The 16,480-nt window shown below is 40.6% G+C and overlaps 1 protein-coding gene across 1 annotated transcript in view; it reads right to left on the bottom strand.

Moving 5' to 3' along the window:
* Positions 1-16,480, bottom strand: part of KBTBD12 (kelch repeat and BTB domain containing 12) — a 79,086-nt gene that overhangs the window by 29,412 nt on the left and 33,194 nt on the right. Inside the window, exon 5 of the mRNA XM_025377054.1 lies at positions 3,234-3,431. Within this exon, the coding sequence (XP_025232839.1) occupies positions 3,234-3,431 (198 nt within the window). The remainder of the gene's footprint in view (positions 1-3,233; positions 3,432-16,480) is intronic.

The following is a 16,480-nucleotide window of genomic DNA, read 5'->3' as shown; positions in this document are numbered from 1 at the left end:
AGACCCCCAAAGAAGAACCTCCCAATCTCTTGCCAAGAGGGTGTGGCTGTGCATATTATGGGAGCCAGAGAAGGAAGGAGGCTGAGGACCTCATTATTCAATATATAACCTTCCACTCTATCTCTTTTTAAATTACTGGATGCCTGACCTTAACTCCTGTCCTCAACCTTAGCCTTTGTTTAGGGTGAAAAGTCTTTGTCTCACTATCAAGAGTAGGGCAGGATATTAGGGGTCTTCCTGCCTTTCAACTAATATTCATGTTTTCAGTACCATTTTCATTTCAATGTCCAGAGTTACCTTTTGTTGCCAACTTCTGAGATTATCTGGGGTTCCAGGTTACAAATCAGGGGTTTTATTTGTTTTTTGTTTTTTCTGTTGCCAGTTAACGATTACAATTTCTCAGGTCTACTTAATTACTACTCATACATCATATATCTACTTTTTAGCTTCCAATTTGTTGTTGCTATTTTCCTGTCTCTTCTCTTTGTCTGTGTTTATTCCACTTACTATCATTTTAGTGGGGCCTGAAGATAAAATAGAGGTGTTCAACCTACCTTTTAACCAAAAACAAATTACTATGTTTATTACATGTTTATCCATCTGTCTTTCCCACCAAATGTTGAAAATCTTGTTCTATTTTGTATAAAATCCCAGTGATAATTCATTCAGCGAATCCCAATCTACCATCTTAGAAACAAACAATTAAAATGGACTTTCAGAGCTCATATAGTAAGTCCCTTTGACTGAAAGTATTACCAGGCCATTAATTAATAGTACCAAGAAGAGAGGTTAGCTCATAGTATGAGTTTTTTGACATGTTTGAAAAACTGGAGAATATCAATTCTCTAATTCAATATTATACAAAGAAAGATAAAGAAGCAAGACAAAACAGAATGTCTTCTAGATCCTTAGACGTGAATAACCGCCTATCCTTCTGGAGGCTAACCCTCGGATTCTCTGTCCTTCTTTTCTTGTTAAGAGAAAGTCAAAGGTCAGAAGATGGGAGGTGCTCATGTAAGCAAGCTGGAGGACAGCACTGCCACATGAGTGGGCACAGCACCAGGGCTCTCCCTCCTGGCTCCTCAGCTCCCTTCTTACATGCAGGGCTTCAGCAAGGGGCCCCTATTAGGATTCCTTGCTGGGCCAGGTTTCTTACTACTATGATAGATTACAATCTTTACCCAAGCATGGCACGTAATGTTTAATGTAAAAGAGAGTAAAACAATTTTTTAAAAACCTCTTTGAAAAATGTTTTGAAGAACAAATAGAGAAAGAAAAAGTAAAGTTTTTATTATGGCAACTTTCAATGTATTCCTGCCACCTCTTGCCATTAAAAACAATATTTGCTGGAATAGATTAAAACAAATTTCAGACAGTATATCATTTTCATCCACAAATTATTTTTTCTTTTTCTTTCTTTCTCTTTTTTTTTTTCCAATGGAGTCTCGCTCTGTTGCCAGGCTGGAGTGTAGTGGCACGATCTTGGCTCACTGCAACCTCTGACTCCCTGGTTCAAGCAATTCTCCTGCCTCAGTCTCCTGAGTAGCTGGGATTACAGGCATGCACCACCACACCCAGCTAATTTTCGTATATATATATATATTTTTAGTAGAGATGGGGTTTCACCATGCTGGCCAGGATGGTCTCGATCTTCTCACCTCGTGATCCTCCTCACCTCGTGATCCACCTGCCTCAACCTCCCAAAGTGCTGGGATTACAGGCGTGAGCCACTGTGCTCGGCCTTCACCCACAAATTCTTCGAAACAATCTCTATTATTCAGGCTTTTTCTTTATCTTTTATATAAAACTACAATGCAACTATTATTCCCAACAAAACTAATAATTCTACAATGTCATCTAATACCCTGGTCCACATTCAAATTTCCTAGATTATCTGTTTGAATCGCACCACTGCATTTGGTTCCTCTATCTCCTGAGTCTGTTTTAATTTGTAATAACTGACTTATTCTTTTTTTTAATTTTTCTGGAGTCTCGCTCTGTTGCCAGGCTGGAGTGCAGTGGCGCAATCTCCGCTCACTGCAAGCTCCGCATCCTGGGTTCATGCCGTTCTCCATTCTCCTGCCTCAGCCTCCCAGGTAGCTGGGACTACAGGTGCCCGCCACCACACCCGGCTAATTTTTGGGTATTTTTAGTAGAGACGGGGTTTCACCGTGTTAGCCAGGATGGTCTCAGTCTCCTGACCTCGTGATCCACCCGCCTCGGCCTCCCTAAGTGCCAGGATTACAGGCGTGAGCCACCGTGCCCAGCAACCATCTTATTCTTTAACATATCATGTGCTTAAAGAGTGAAGGCAGGCTTGCAAAAGGCTCTGCTTTGCTGCAGTATCAGCTTTACTTTAACCTGGCATTCTTCCAAAATTCTAAGTGCTCTTGAGGCACATGTTTCATAGGTATGTACTGGCCTTGTGCTTCTGTTAGTGAGAATGTAATTCAACAGTTAGTCATTTTTAATGTAACTGCATTCTGCCTTATTTACTTGTGCCACTAATCAAACTTTGGAGGCATGTGCCTACTAGATTTATGCATAGTTTGGAATCTCATTGTTACATTAAAAAATTATGAATCCATACTGTAGAAGGCAGTGATGGTAAAATTAGATATATGGAAAACAAGTTTAGTAATAAATACATGCATTAGGTATTATTTTAGAAATGCTTTCAAGCCATTTATTTCAAGTGGTAGTCATGGGGTAGGAATAAGAGAGTTTTCTGAGTCTTGATCAGCTAAAACACTTCTGGTCACTACTCCACTTTCATCTACTCTTCCCATTTTAAAATCTCTCCTTTAGTCTCACCATAAGCATTAGGCTACCTCTCCCATTTCTCTTCTCTTCACACTCAGCTATTATATAGTGAGTGTCTGCTATGTGCTAGATGCTGTACAAACTGGATTCCCTTTTAATTCTCCTACCCAAGTACTAACCAGGCCCGACCCTGCTTAGTTTCCAAGATCAGGCGAGATCGGGTGTGTTCAGGATGGTATAGCTGTAAACTAGATTCCATTTAATTCTTACAACAGCCTATGGATGTGCCAGCTTCACTTTGTCCATGTGAAACCCAGGCCCAGAGATTTTGCACAGGGTCCCTGACTTTAAAAGCCATGCTTTTGCAGTGCTCACGTTGCTCTCAGGAGTATTAGTGATGACTGGATCAGTTAAAGAAGGTCAAATCAACACCAAAGGAGGTAACAAAATGTTTAAAACTGGACCAATACCTGCTCCATGGAATCCCCCGCAGACGTAGAGTTTCCCATCCACTGCCCCTGCATTGGTGGAATTGGTGCGGAGTGAGAGGAGGGGACTTGGCATGGGAGGGCCCTCTCGCCAAAAGTCCCCATCTGGGTTGTAGATCTCCACCACGTCAAGGCATTTTCGAACCTGGCCCTTGTCTCGACCTACACAGCCAATGCCCCCTGCAGAGAATGATGTGGAGAAATGAGAGGATCAGGAACTGAAACTCAATTGTGGACAGCACCGCCCCCTGCAATGGTTTGTATCAAAGGTTTATGGGACTGTAACTTTACTCTTTCATGCCAGGTGCTACCTTGAAGACAACTTCTAAGCAGTAGTGATGTCTACTATGTACTCCATAGCCACATTTAATGTCATTTTTATTCATAGTGTTCCCCTTGTTTGTGATCATGCATGAGACTGAGTCCACCACTGGATTATATTCTACAATATCCAATGCTGGTTCACATCATGAGCATCTCCTTTATAATAAGAATTTCAGGGTTGACTGTAAAGGTAATCTGACTTTGACATCTGCCTTGCTGTTGATGGTTAGCAATGCTTTTGCTGATGGGGCTAGCTTGGAACATGTTCTTCCCATCACTTATCATTGCAAGCTGGTTTCTCCCTCTCTTCTTAAGTTGCATGATCTTTCCCAACTAGGGAAGGACTATTTTTCGGTAAATTTCAGGAAAGGCCCTAAACCCAAATGCCCCATACATCTTCCAGTTTTGGATGATACAGTTCATTCATCAGATAATTATTAAGTGCCTATTATATGTAAGGCAATGTGCTAAGTTATAATAAGGAGTTCTGAAAGATGCATAAAGCATATTTCTTGCTCTTAAGAAATTAATGGGATGGAAAGGGCCATGTTTGCAAATAAACAAAATAGAGGACATCAAGACAGGTGTCTTAAAAGAGATAAAAATGAGATTTAGAAGTCCAGGGACTGTAACAAGGAATATAAATAACACTTAGAGAATCATGACTTTAAGTACAACTCTCCATTGGAAAAGTAATTGCATACAAATTTCCTATCCACTGTTATAAGAAGCACATTTCTATGCACTGTTTTTGTTTTCCCCTCCCAAGTCCACAGTGAAAGGTCATCAAGGTCAGGGCCATATTTCCTGATCTGAAGGATGGCTCCGGAGACTGAGGTAAACCCCCCCGGAAGGAGGGACATGCCTTATTTGCAGACACGCCTCTCATCAATGACCTCATTCTATCCAGACTCACAGCCTGGTCTGTGTGACTAATCAAAAAGCCTGTAAAGCACTGGCCTCAGGTAAACCAGCTCTCCTTCACATAGAGAAGGTCCTGGAAGAGTCACTGCACAAACTGCATATGTGGAGTGGTGACTGATACTGGAGTATATTGTTGACAGCGATCTCAAAACCAAAATTAAGAACTCTGCTTTGATCTCATGGCTTTTACTATGTGTATCACTTACTGAGAAATTAATCTCATGTGTCTCCTGGCCCGTCTTATCTCAGTGTCACTTTACACCCTTTGCCCATCACTGCATCAGTCAGGTGTTATTTTCACCATCACCTGCTTTCCTATCTTGCTCACTGGCCTGTAGTTTTCCATATTGCATCCCCGGTACCTAGCCCAGTGCCTGACATGTTGTGTGTATGGAAATGAAGAATGAGAAGCTTAATTTTGCATATGCTTTCCCTGCCTGTCCAAGTGATTGTGCTACTGGGAGCAAAGGCCACTATTCTGCATCTTTTATATTACAGGGCCTGCCACACAGTACTCAATGAATCCTAGAAGATTGATGGGAACAGCTTATTTTCACCATGGATGGGGCTTATGCCAGGCATAAAAGCTGATGGAAGAGCACTTTGAAGGAAAAGTCTTTTTTTCTCTTTGCTGATGTAAACTGGCCTGTTTCCTGTCTCAGTTTGAATCCAGGGACTGAGGCTATAAACTAACTCAGGAGGCTCTTAGTGGCCTTCTCTCTTATCCGACTGGATAAATAATTTAGCCCATTACAGTGCCAAGTCTGAGCTGCAGCGTTTCCAAGGAGGGGACACCCTGGCCTCGGTTAACAGCACAGCTCTGCTGTTCCTGGGCCCTCTTTCAATGTGGCACTGTGGTAGCGAGAGCTTTCTCAGCCTAACAAAAAGTGGAGTTTCCTATTTGTAGGGCAAGAAGGACTTAAAGAAGAGGATTTATCCATAGGAGTTGAACCGAGCAACCACCCATAAGGTAAGAATAAGATGATCTAGTTGTCTGTTTTTGTGAGATCCAGGAGAAATGTTACTAGGCTGGTTTGTATTACAACTCCTCCAGAAGACCAGCAAGTGGAAGCAAAGAGGTCAAATGCAAGTCACTGGAGTTGGGTTAGGGCACACGGAGCAACCAGCATCCTGAATCCAGCTCACAAGTTTCACATAAAAGCCCATTAGAAGACTTCCAAAACATGATGCATATACACAATGGGTATTATTCTCTTGATTTTTGCAATAATTAGTGTGTCGTCACTTTTGTTGCTCTGTTACCAAGTGTATTTAATTATAATGTTCAGCCCTTACTCTACAAAACTAGCCGTTTCTATTTGGTGGGCAGGCAGTTCACATGCTCCACTCAAGGGGTGACATGAGCTTACAGGGTGCTCTGTCTTTGTTTCTGACCATTAATGCCTGAACACATTTCTGTCTCGCGTGGATGTACTTCCACCATCAAGTACACTCTATCAGCAGCAGACTTAATGAGCTTAAGCTGAAGGTGAATCCTGATTAGGTAGATAATCAAATGAAAGCATGATCTTTATTAATAAGTTAGCACCAGCACTACAAGAGAAATCTTTTGATGAGAGGTGTCCTGGGGTAGGATCAGCACATCAGTAGAATTTCAATGAGATACTTCCATATCTTTAATTTATACGAACCTCTGAGCATGACTTTCCTTTATTCAAAAACAGACAGACGAATAGAAATTACCTTTGCAAATCATATCCAAATGGACCTAAATGCAAAATATATACCCTGGTTTTTATTTATATTTTTTGGTGTGTGTGAGGTGGAAAGGGGGAAATTATAGAAGAGGACAATGCCTCCCTCTCTTCTTCATCATTTCTATAAAGACTCCCTCCTTCTTGTGGGTGTGGCTATTTTAGATTCTTTCCCTTCTGGGGGAGTGCAGGAGTGAACCTCTCCTCCCACACAAAGCCTGGCAGGGAGCTGGCTGAGGCAGAGGGGAGTGGTACTCGCTGCCCAAGGTGCCCTTGAATGCAGCAATGCTGGCTCCTAATGCCCTCTGCCTACAGGGTCACCTCAAGGTGGCAGGCGTATTCTATTTTCCTCTGGGTTTGATCCAGAACAGGAAGGGGATTTTGTAATCCTTCGGATAAGCTCCCAAAGTTACCTGTCTTGCTAAACCAGACTTAGGGGAAAAATATACATATATTTATATTTACTATTGTCAGCACCCATATGCCCTGGAAAAAGTATGTGGACCTTGGAAACACACAGACCCTGGTCCCTATCTGTGTCACCATTTGCTAGCTAGACAAAGTTGGTCAATTTAATTTATCTCAGCCTTTTCTCATCAGTAAATTAAGGATAATGACAGCAATTCCATAACCTGTTGCAAAGATGAACTTATTAGGCAACCAGGTAAAGGCGGAGAAGGGTAAGGAAGAACTCACATTTGTTGTATACCTATTCACAAGTATTGCCACAGGAATTTTCTTTTAATATCTATTCTCACGCACGGTGTGTAAACAAAATGGCTAGCATGCAGGAAGCTCCCAAATGTTAATTCTCATCCTCTTTCATGTTCTAGGATGTTGCATGAGTAACCGGTGTTTATTAAAGTTGCTGAAATCCTACCTTTGATTACTCTCAATTTAATTATTTGCTATGTCTATAACTGATAGTTTACTGACTGTATGGTCAAATTGACCTTAATAGTTTCTTTTGGGGTTGGATAGAGAGATTCAGAAGGCCAAAGGGCTGAGGAATGGGCAGAGCCTTCCTCTCAGCCTTCAGGCGGAGGGAAAGCTCCCTGACATGACTTAGAGTAACTCATTTGGTCATAAACGTTTGAGAGAGGTAGGAGCTGTTGGTGGACATAACAATAGAAAAGGATTTTGCAATCCATAGGCTTCTAGGAGTTAAACTGGCCCATATATTTGAGTGGATGGGCTACTTTCTGACTCACATGTCAAACATGATCTATTCACTGCTAATATAATGCTTGTGACGATTTGTTTCATTCTCACACAAGTTGTCAGCTCTCTGATTTTTTTCCAAACCTCGTATCAGAATTCTAGCTTTGGTGCTAAAACCCTAGAAAACATGAACCTAGCTTCTTGCCACATTCTAAAGTCTGACACAGGAGACTCTTGTGTATTTTCAGAATGAAGCCCTTCAGTACAAGGCTGACAGCTGCTTACCTGCCTTCTACGGGATTCCGGTTGATACTGTGCAGTGCTCGTCAACAGGGTGCCTGGGCTCACAGAACGGGGCTGCTGGGCCCCCCGTACTGTGGCCATTCTCCATTCTCTCTATCTGCTGGCCTTCATGGCCCTTGACCAGCTTGTTCTTGTCAGGCCAGGAAAACACGATCATCTGTCTGCTTTTTGTCTGCTACCCCACACAAATGACTATGAAAATCAAATAAAAGAGCTTCAAGGGGAAGACCAAGTTCCATTTGTTACAGCTTGATTTTGCTTCATTTTGGAGGGAAAAATCAAGTGTTGGGATTGTCTGATAACTTCCAAGTGGACATATAGATGGTTTAATAGAACGTTCTGGAGCTGGGCCCTGAGTGCCAAATAAGCTGCAATTACACAATGTTGTCCCACCTGATCCTGAGTGATCCCTGGGCTTTTGTGTCAACACAGCACTGTGTCTTAGTGGATTTTCAGTCGGTCTGGGCCTTTCAAACCCTGGGCCCATCTTTTCCCTGCCTCTTCTCCATCCCATTACCAGTTTGTCCTGCAGGGGTCCCAGCAGGTCTAAAGCCTGGGCCTGTAAGGGGAAAAAGCACAGAGGGGAGAACCTGGACATGGTGGGTGGGAGTGAGCTTAGGGGATGGCCTGTAGATGCCACAACAGGCTAGAGGTGCCAGTTGCAGATGAATGTCACCACAGCCCTCCTCTCAGCAGTCACCGACTCTGCTGACTACCTCCTCAGTGCCTCCCATACCCATCCCCTCCCCTACAGACACCAAGTCTTGGTGACCCAGCTACTCCTAACTCCTCATATGTCAGGTCTGCCCTTTTCCCTCCTGCACCGCCCCTGCACCTGAGGCTCCAGAACACTCAACCATTCCCCAAATAAGGGAGGCTGTTTTTCTCTAGGCCTAGGCTTGGGCTGATCTCTCTGCCTAGAATGGCCTCTTCTCCTCCTCAACTTGGCAAACCCCTACTCCTCTTTCAAGGTTCAGCTCCACCTTCAACCTCTCACAAAGCCTATTATATCTCTACACAGAATTGGCCATTCCCTCTGTCCTGAACAGAAATCAAGGTTTCTATGAAAATACATTGCTCTGATTTATCTTCCTATATGCCTCCTTGTTAGATGAGACTGTAAGTCTCTTGAGGGTAGATGTCTAATCTGCTTTTCAGAACATGGCAAGTCCTAAATCCAAAGAGCTAAAAGTTGGCTGATTATAAAAGTCATCTTCCTAAGAATATAGGAATCTAATCTCAGATACAGAGAAAAATGACTGCTGTCTGTTATTGGGCTGATCTTTTCCCCCAGATTTGCCTGCCTAATACTAATACTTCCATGAAATGGTCCTGCAAAGAGCTATTAGTCAAACCTATTCTGCAGCTTAGAAGTGAAAGAGACACAAAATGTAAGTCCTTGAAGGCAAGGTCTACATCTTTATATTCCCTGAGGTGCCAAGCATAATATCTTCTAAAGGATGCTTGACAGTATTTGTGAAATAAATATTAAAGACAGAAAGATCGTAATAAGTCTTTGGCATATTTATCTTGTGTCTAAGTGAAATGTTTTACAGAAAATGATAGTTTGTGCTCATTTCCATATTTAAGCAAGAAATGGCAGAGGAAGGGAGTGATAAAAATATTGATCACATGTATGAATTAGGATAAAGGAAGAAAGATAGTACATTTTACTCCAAATGACAGTTTTTTGGTAATCGATACTTTCCTCTTTAAAGCACAAAAATTTTCCATTTCAACTCTTTATACTGTTTTAAAATATGTATTACGTTCTTCTCTGCCTTAGTGAACTGAAGACACCAAATATAGTGGAATATTTTCTTAAGGACTCAGGAGTAACAAAATGATCTGCTGTGTATAATATGCCATGGATATAGATGGTTCTACATATTAAGCTGCACAAAGACATGCCTAAGATTTGCTTTCTTAAACAAATCCTTGTTATTGGCATGGTTTTTTTTCTTTAACAATTTACCTCTTTTTCATAAAAGCAAAGCACAGATTGTGTAGTTGTACAACTCTTTGCCTGTGTAACATTAAGCTTTCCTGCAGACATACACTGGTAGATCAGAACCTGAGACAGCATTCTCCTAGGATATTTCTCATCCACCCGCAGTAACATGAGCACTGTCCTATGGGGCTTTCACACTGTAGAAGCTTCTAAATATTCTAATTTCAGAATCAAACACATTTTAAACTTGTAGTTAATTTAAGCAATCTTTTTTTTTTTTTTTTTTTTTTTTTTTTTTTGAGACGGAGTCTCGCTCTGTCGCCCAGGCTGGAGTGCAGTGGCGCGATCTCGGCTCACTGCAAGCTCCGCCTCCCGGGTTCCCGCCATTCTCCTGCCTCAGCCTCCCGAGTAGCTGGGACTACAGGCGCCCACAACCGCACCCGGCTAATTTTTTGTATTTTTAGTAGAGACGGGGTTTCACCGTGGTCTTGATCTCCTGACCTTGTGATCCGCCCGCCTCGGCCTCCCAAAGTGCTGGGATTACAGGCGTGAGCCACCGCGCCCGGCCTAATTTAAGCAATCTAAAAGTATATTTTGGATACCCACTCATGTTTGTACTAGGTGTCACAGAATAACAAGTTTGAGGATTTTTTTTTTTTTTTTTTTTTTTTGTCCATAAGACACTCAGAGTCTGCTGGGAAATAAAGGACAAATATGAAAACATATATAATACAGGATTATAATTACACATGGATGGAATAAAGTGTAATTTCTAACTCACTGTCCCAATAATACATAGACTGCTAACTCTCTGTGAACTTGTGGGATATCAATGATAAAAATTACTATAGCTAAGTTGCAATTTGGGAGCCACAGGTAAACTGTTGTCTTTTAGAATACTTATTTCTGAGTTACTCATTGAGGGTGCCAGATAATAAAAGTTTAAAACCCCTCAGGTGCTTAACTGGAAATATATTTTATAGATACTTATAGCGAAAACATAATGAACCATTCACTCCAGCTCAGAGCTACTGAATCTCTAAATCCAAGTCTTTTTTCAGAACAAGGAGGCATGAGGAATATCCTGTCTGACTTCTTTGGCCATGGTAAAGCATTCCTTTCCTTGTTCATCATGAATGTATGAAATGTGTATCTAAGCCCAGAACACTCTTGCAATTAGAGCAGAACATAACTGACAGCCTATTTTGGCTTATCAGTGCCAGGACACTTCGACCAAGTAACTTTATCCAACTTCCTAGAATATTCAAGTACACAATGATGCTGTCTAGAGGAAGAGATATTGCCTTATTCAGCTGTATCTCTTCTAAAAGCCAGCCCAGGGCCTGGCTTGTGTAACACATGCTTAGCAAATATTTTGAGCATATAATATGTCCATTAATATGATATTACCTTTCCACTTTCCTCAGAACATCTGGGTTTTTCAAAGTGCAATCCTGTGATTTTTTTCACACCAGAATTGCCTTTGTATTTCCTACAATTCAGATTCCCAGGTTTCATTTTAGACTTACTGACTCTGAATTTGCCAATAGTGAGGGCCAGGGATCTGCCATTTTGGTAGGCAACCTAGGTAACTTGAGACTTACACTTTATAAAAATTGCTTAGAATTTTATCAAAAGAAAAGGGTAAAATCTTACCACAATGAAGCTTGATCCTCTCATTTCATAAACTAATTCACCATTAGAATGATCTTTGAAATGCATTTACTGTAATAATTTGAACCTTTTATGTAACTTTTCCCTTCATTACTCTTTAATGGCATTCAAGCTGAGAATCAGACTTGGGCAGTGCTGTTATGTTTTCAGTAAACCAATGAGGCACAAAATGGTTTCCTGGAGAAAACATTTATAGTTTGGGACATTAGCTATGGGGGAAAACTCCATTAGCTGTCTCCCTAGAGAGGGAAATAAAAAGTCCCCATTTCAAAACATTCTCCATAAGACCTGTAAAACTCTGATAATTTCTGTGGCATTTCATATGATAGAAGAATAGGACAGGTTACAGAGATGTGAAAATGCAATTCAGTAAACAAATACTTACTGAGCATCTATAACATAAAGCCAGGTCCTGGGCTGGCTTTCAGAGGAGACACAGAGATGAGTAAAACAATGTCTCGTCCCTTAGACAGTCTGAGTACAGAGTGACAAGGGCAGCGACTGGCAAAGCAGCATGCGGTTCACTCCGGCCAAAGGGTTACATAAACCACTACAAGGAGATGGGATTTTTGCCAGATTTTGAGGATGTTGAGTTAGGCCCTACATGCAAAGGGAACAGGGTAAACAAAGGCACAGGAGGAAAGCATGTTCAGGAAGTGACCCCGAGTCCCTGTGGCTGGCACTAGGCTTTGCGGAGTGGAGGAGTAGCAGGAGGAGCTGGGGCTGCAGGGGCAGGCTGGGGTCATGTGTGAAAGGTCTACTGCCTCCATAAATAGATTCTGGCCTCACTTTCTATATTTGATTTTGCCTGACCCATCAAGCTGAAGCAACTTTTGAATGCAATTTGACATTTTAAGAACACTTGATGGAAATCCAAAGCATATTCATGAATATACATTTTCATTTCAGAAGGAAGCATAATTTATTCAAAAGCATAACTAATAGTATGATATCTAAAATGCTTGCCAGTTTATCTTACATGCAAACTTCTTTTCAAAGAGAGAGTCCCGGTACCATATTTAAATCAGTATTTTATAACAGAAGCATTCACCAAGGACTCATAATGAGATTTCAATGAGGTTGAACCCAGAATGTTCTACCTTCCCCAAAATTTTACTAACAGGAGTCTGTACTTGATTCATTTTCTACTTTATTATTCATAAAATGGATATAAAACCTTGAAAACAATGCATTAATATTTTCTATAGCAATATGATATATTAACCTAAATTTTCAGGACTACCTTTTTAGGAAATTAGGATGTACTTTGGATTAAAGAAGCTTAAATAGCTCTTATAATAAGCTTTCATTGTACAAATAGCAAAAGATTTTTCTTTAGAACTAAGGCACCTTAAAGTGCATAGCCTTAGACGGCACCCTTCCCTTTGGTCTCCTCCTGCATGGCAGCGGTTCTGTCACGAAACAACAGACCACTCCTTTCTGTACTTCCTAACAAAAATAGTTACGTTCCTGAGAAGGGCCTCAGGAAAAAACAGTCAAAAGGAAAGCTGGCTGGTTTTAAATACCTGTGTTTCCACTTAGGGTATCATTGACTCATAAGGCTTACATAGACTAAATTATTTTAGACTTTCTAGGAAGTTATCCAACAGAAAAGCCAATTACAGTGTGGCAAAGCTGACAAAATGCACATGTAACCACATGAGCCATGGAGTCGCTTGAGCAATCTGGCCATATCTATTCCTTTATTTTTAAGTTAAGAAGGCAATTTATAGATTTCCAGGAAAAACTATCCAGTATATGACTAATATGCCCCTTGGCTAGTTCGCCATAATTCCAGAAGCTGTTTTCATCTAAATCCAAATTATTCATGGTATCTGTGACAACACACTTTTTAAAGACAAACATTTACACAAGAAAAATTCAGCACAGGTTTTAGCTGAAGCCCATATTCTAAAATCTTTACAACTCAAAGCAAACCTCCAGGGTCAGTGCTAGCCACAATGCCCAGTAGTATAATGTTTTCATCTTTAATTCCTATTAGAAGAATACATTCTGGACAATATTTTCAAAGAGTTCCTTACATGAAAATGTGTACCTGGCTCCATACAGAAAAGCAGGCTGTGTGAATGTACAGTAAGTATGTTATCAGCACATATTTACAATGGGAGGAAACGAAGAAAGTAGAAAGACTCAGTCCTTTGACTCCCAATGCATGAGGACAGAACGACCTCATCTCAGTATGCCTCCTCATTTGGGCCTGGCAGGGCACTAACAATAAGATGACAAGCTGAGCATTATTAGGACACTAAAGCATAGTGGACTCCTTGCCACTTATTATAAGCAATAACGATTGTTATAACTACCATCTATTGAGCATTTTTCGTATGCCAAGCACAGTGTTCAGCATTTGACATAATACTCTCTTAAGCTTTGCAACAACTGCATGAGTTAATAATGTATTATTATCTTCCTTATTTTATGAATAAAGAAAACAGATTTAGCAAAATTCAGCAACTTGCTCAAAATCACATGGTGCTATTAAGTTGCAGAGATAAGATTTGTCTGCAGAAGGACCTTTCCTTTCTATGACTTATTTCAGTTAGAGAAGATACCCGGGAAACCTTTGTACACATGAGATTTACTCAGAAAATTTATAAAACACGTAATCAGGTAAAGGCAAGGGCCATTAACCAAATGATTCCGATTATCCCTCTTGCCTAAATCTTTCCCTGTGGTGGTTAGATGCTGCCTGTTACAGTAACTCCTCATTTAACAGGAAGTCAGACAATTGCCAGTGCCCAGAACACAAGTGAAAACCCTGAGCAATGTAAAACAAGTGTCTGAGTATTGGTGCTGTGATAAGAGACCTTGAATTTTATTCTGAAAAAACTGGAGACATTGTTAATGACGCAAGGTCTAATGGCCTAACTGTATGTATAATCTACACCTATGTATGATTGCCTGCATATATAGTCTTGTATATAAAATCTATTTATATGTATGATTGATGTATAATCTTGTATGTACAATCTGGTAACATAAGAGGGAGAGAGCAACAAGAAAAGAAATGGGAAGGAGCAGTGGGAAGGAGAGGAAAAATCCCATGAAACCCTGTAATTTGTGGCCTTCTAGTTTAGGGAGCAAATACAGTAGTACTACATTACTCAATGGCCAATGGACATCACTCACATAGAGAGAAGCACAATTTTTGATGCTCTTAATGATTGAGATATTTTAAAAATTTATTTTAACTTTAAAATTGGACAGATTTGGGTTTGAACCCTGGTTTTATCACAGTATTTGTGTAATAAAAATAAAGAATTTACCTTTGTAGGATATTGTGAGAATTGAGACAATACATGAAATCACCTAGAATGTAGTAGTTCTTCAAAAAAATATGATTTTCCTTCAAAGAACTCTTTCAGAAGGCAAAGAAGAGTGTGATAACTTGGGATACGTTCTTCCTTGTTAAAAATGTAATCATATTTAGCCACTTAAAGGGGCTGGCATGAATTGTTGGGAAAATGTAACTATATAGAATCTTTCATTTTCCAACAAAGCCAGGAAGACAGTGTTTGTACTACTCAGAACTCAAACTGTCAAGGTAGCTTATCTACTTAAGAGTATGTCAGACCTTGGAAAATCTAGATCATGCCTTTAGATTGCCCTCTAATCCCTTCTTGCAATACCTTTGTTATACTTTGTTGCACAGTCTGATATGTTTATCCAGAGTCTTAAATCCACAGAGCCACTGTCCTAAGAAATGTTTCAACGAACAATTTAAAGACAAAATTAACAATGATGGTGAATACGGGGACAATCCCTGATGGTCTGTCTTGCTGCTTTGGCTGATTGAAGATGAGAAAGGGAGGGGTGTGGGATACAGAAAAGTCCCATGCTCCTGGGAAAAGACTAATTGTTCCCGAGCCATGACAAGTCAACATTAGAAGTGGTTTTCAACCTGATTAATCAATCAATGACAACTTGCTTCAGTGACCATGACTCTGGAATCAACCAGTCAGAGACAGACTCACACTCTGGAAGGCAGTCAATCAGAGGCTGACTCACTCCACTGAGTCCTCTTCTAAGGCTGACCTGACCCCCTCCTGCCTCAGTAACGAACAAACATAATCCGCACTTCTGAGGAACAGCAATCTACTCTTGCCTTTGTAACCAACACTAAATCAGACTCAACTCCTGCCCACAATCCTATATAAAATCATCAGTTTGCTTTGTTCAATGAGAATATCTCTCACCAAGTAACCATTCCTACACTAAGTAATCAATAAATTCAGCTTTCGTGGTTTCATATACTGAGTGTGGTCTTATCTCTTAACAATAATTGACATTTAATAAAAAAATATACTAAAGATTCATTCATGAATACTAGAGAATGAAGACATTAAAACATTAAAGTAACTCAACCTAATCTTTCTCTACCATACTTTGATATATATTGTTCCTGGTGTAAAGTACAAGCAACTTTCTCATTTTTTTTTCTTTTTTCTTTTTTTTTTTTTTTTTTTTGGAGACGGAGTTTCGCTCTTGTTGCCCAGGCTGGAGTGCATGGGGTGATCTCGGCTCACTGCAACCTCTGCCTCCCAGGTTCAAGTGATTCTCCTGCCTCAGCCTCCTGAGTAGCTGGGACTATAGGCACCTGCCACCACGCCTGGTTTTTCGTATTTTTAGTAGAGACAGGGTTTCACCATGTTGGCCAGGCTGGTCTCGAATTCCTGACCTCAGGTAATCCACCCACCTCAGCCTTCCAAAGTGCTGGGATTACAGGAGTAAGCCACCGTGCCCGGCCTCATTTTTCTTTATTTGACTAATTCCTCCCTGTGGAGTGAGTTAGCTGATCCTCTGTTACATGCACTTAACTATATGCACAGTTGATCTGTCTTGCCCTAGTCTCTGAGTTCCTTCTGGGCATACAGTGTGTCTTTCATCTCTGGGTCCTTAGCACCCAGCCTAATGTCTGACGTATTCTTTGCTGCAACAAGTATTAGTTGAGTCAAATCACGGTGTGATAAAAAAAAATCCAGTATCTCTTCAAAGGACATTATTAGTCTATTTGACATCAAAGTTACTCAATTGAATTTTACCTGTTATTAAAAAGGCTTACTTTCCACTGAATTATTTCTCCCTTCAATTCTGAGAGGCCAAACTTTGCTTGTTTTCACTCATCTAGTTCCTAAGAACTACTTTTGTCTATAAAT

Source organism: Theropithecus gelada, chromosome 2, assembly GCF_003255815.1.
Source record: "Theropithecus gelada isolate Dixy chromosome 2, Tgel_1.0, whole genome shotgun sequence".
In the NCBI taxonomy this organism is placed as follows: domain Eukaryota; kingdom Metazoa; phylum Chordata; class Mammalia; order Primates; family Cercopithecidae; genus Theropithecus; species Theropithecus gelada.
This window is presented reverse-complemented; position numbering and strand designations above follow the sequence as displayed.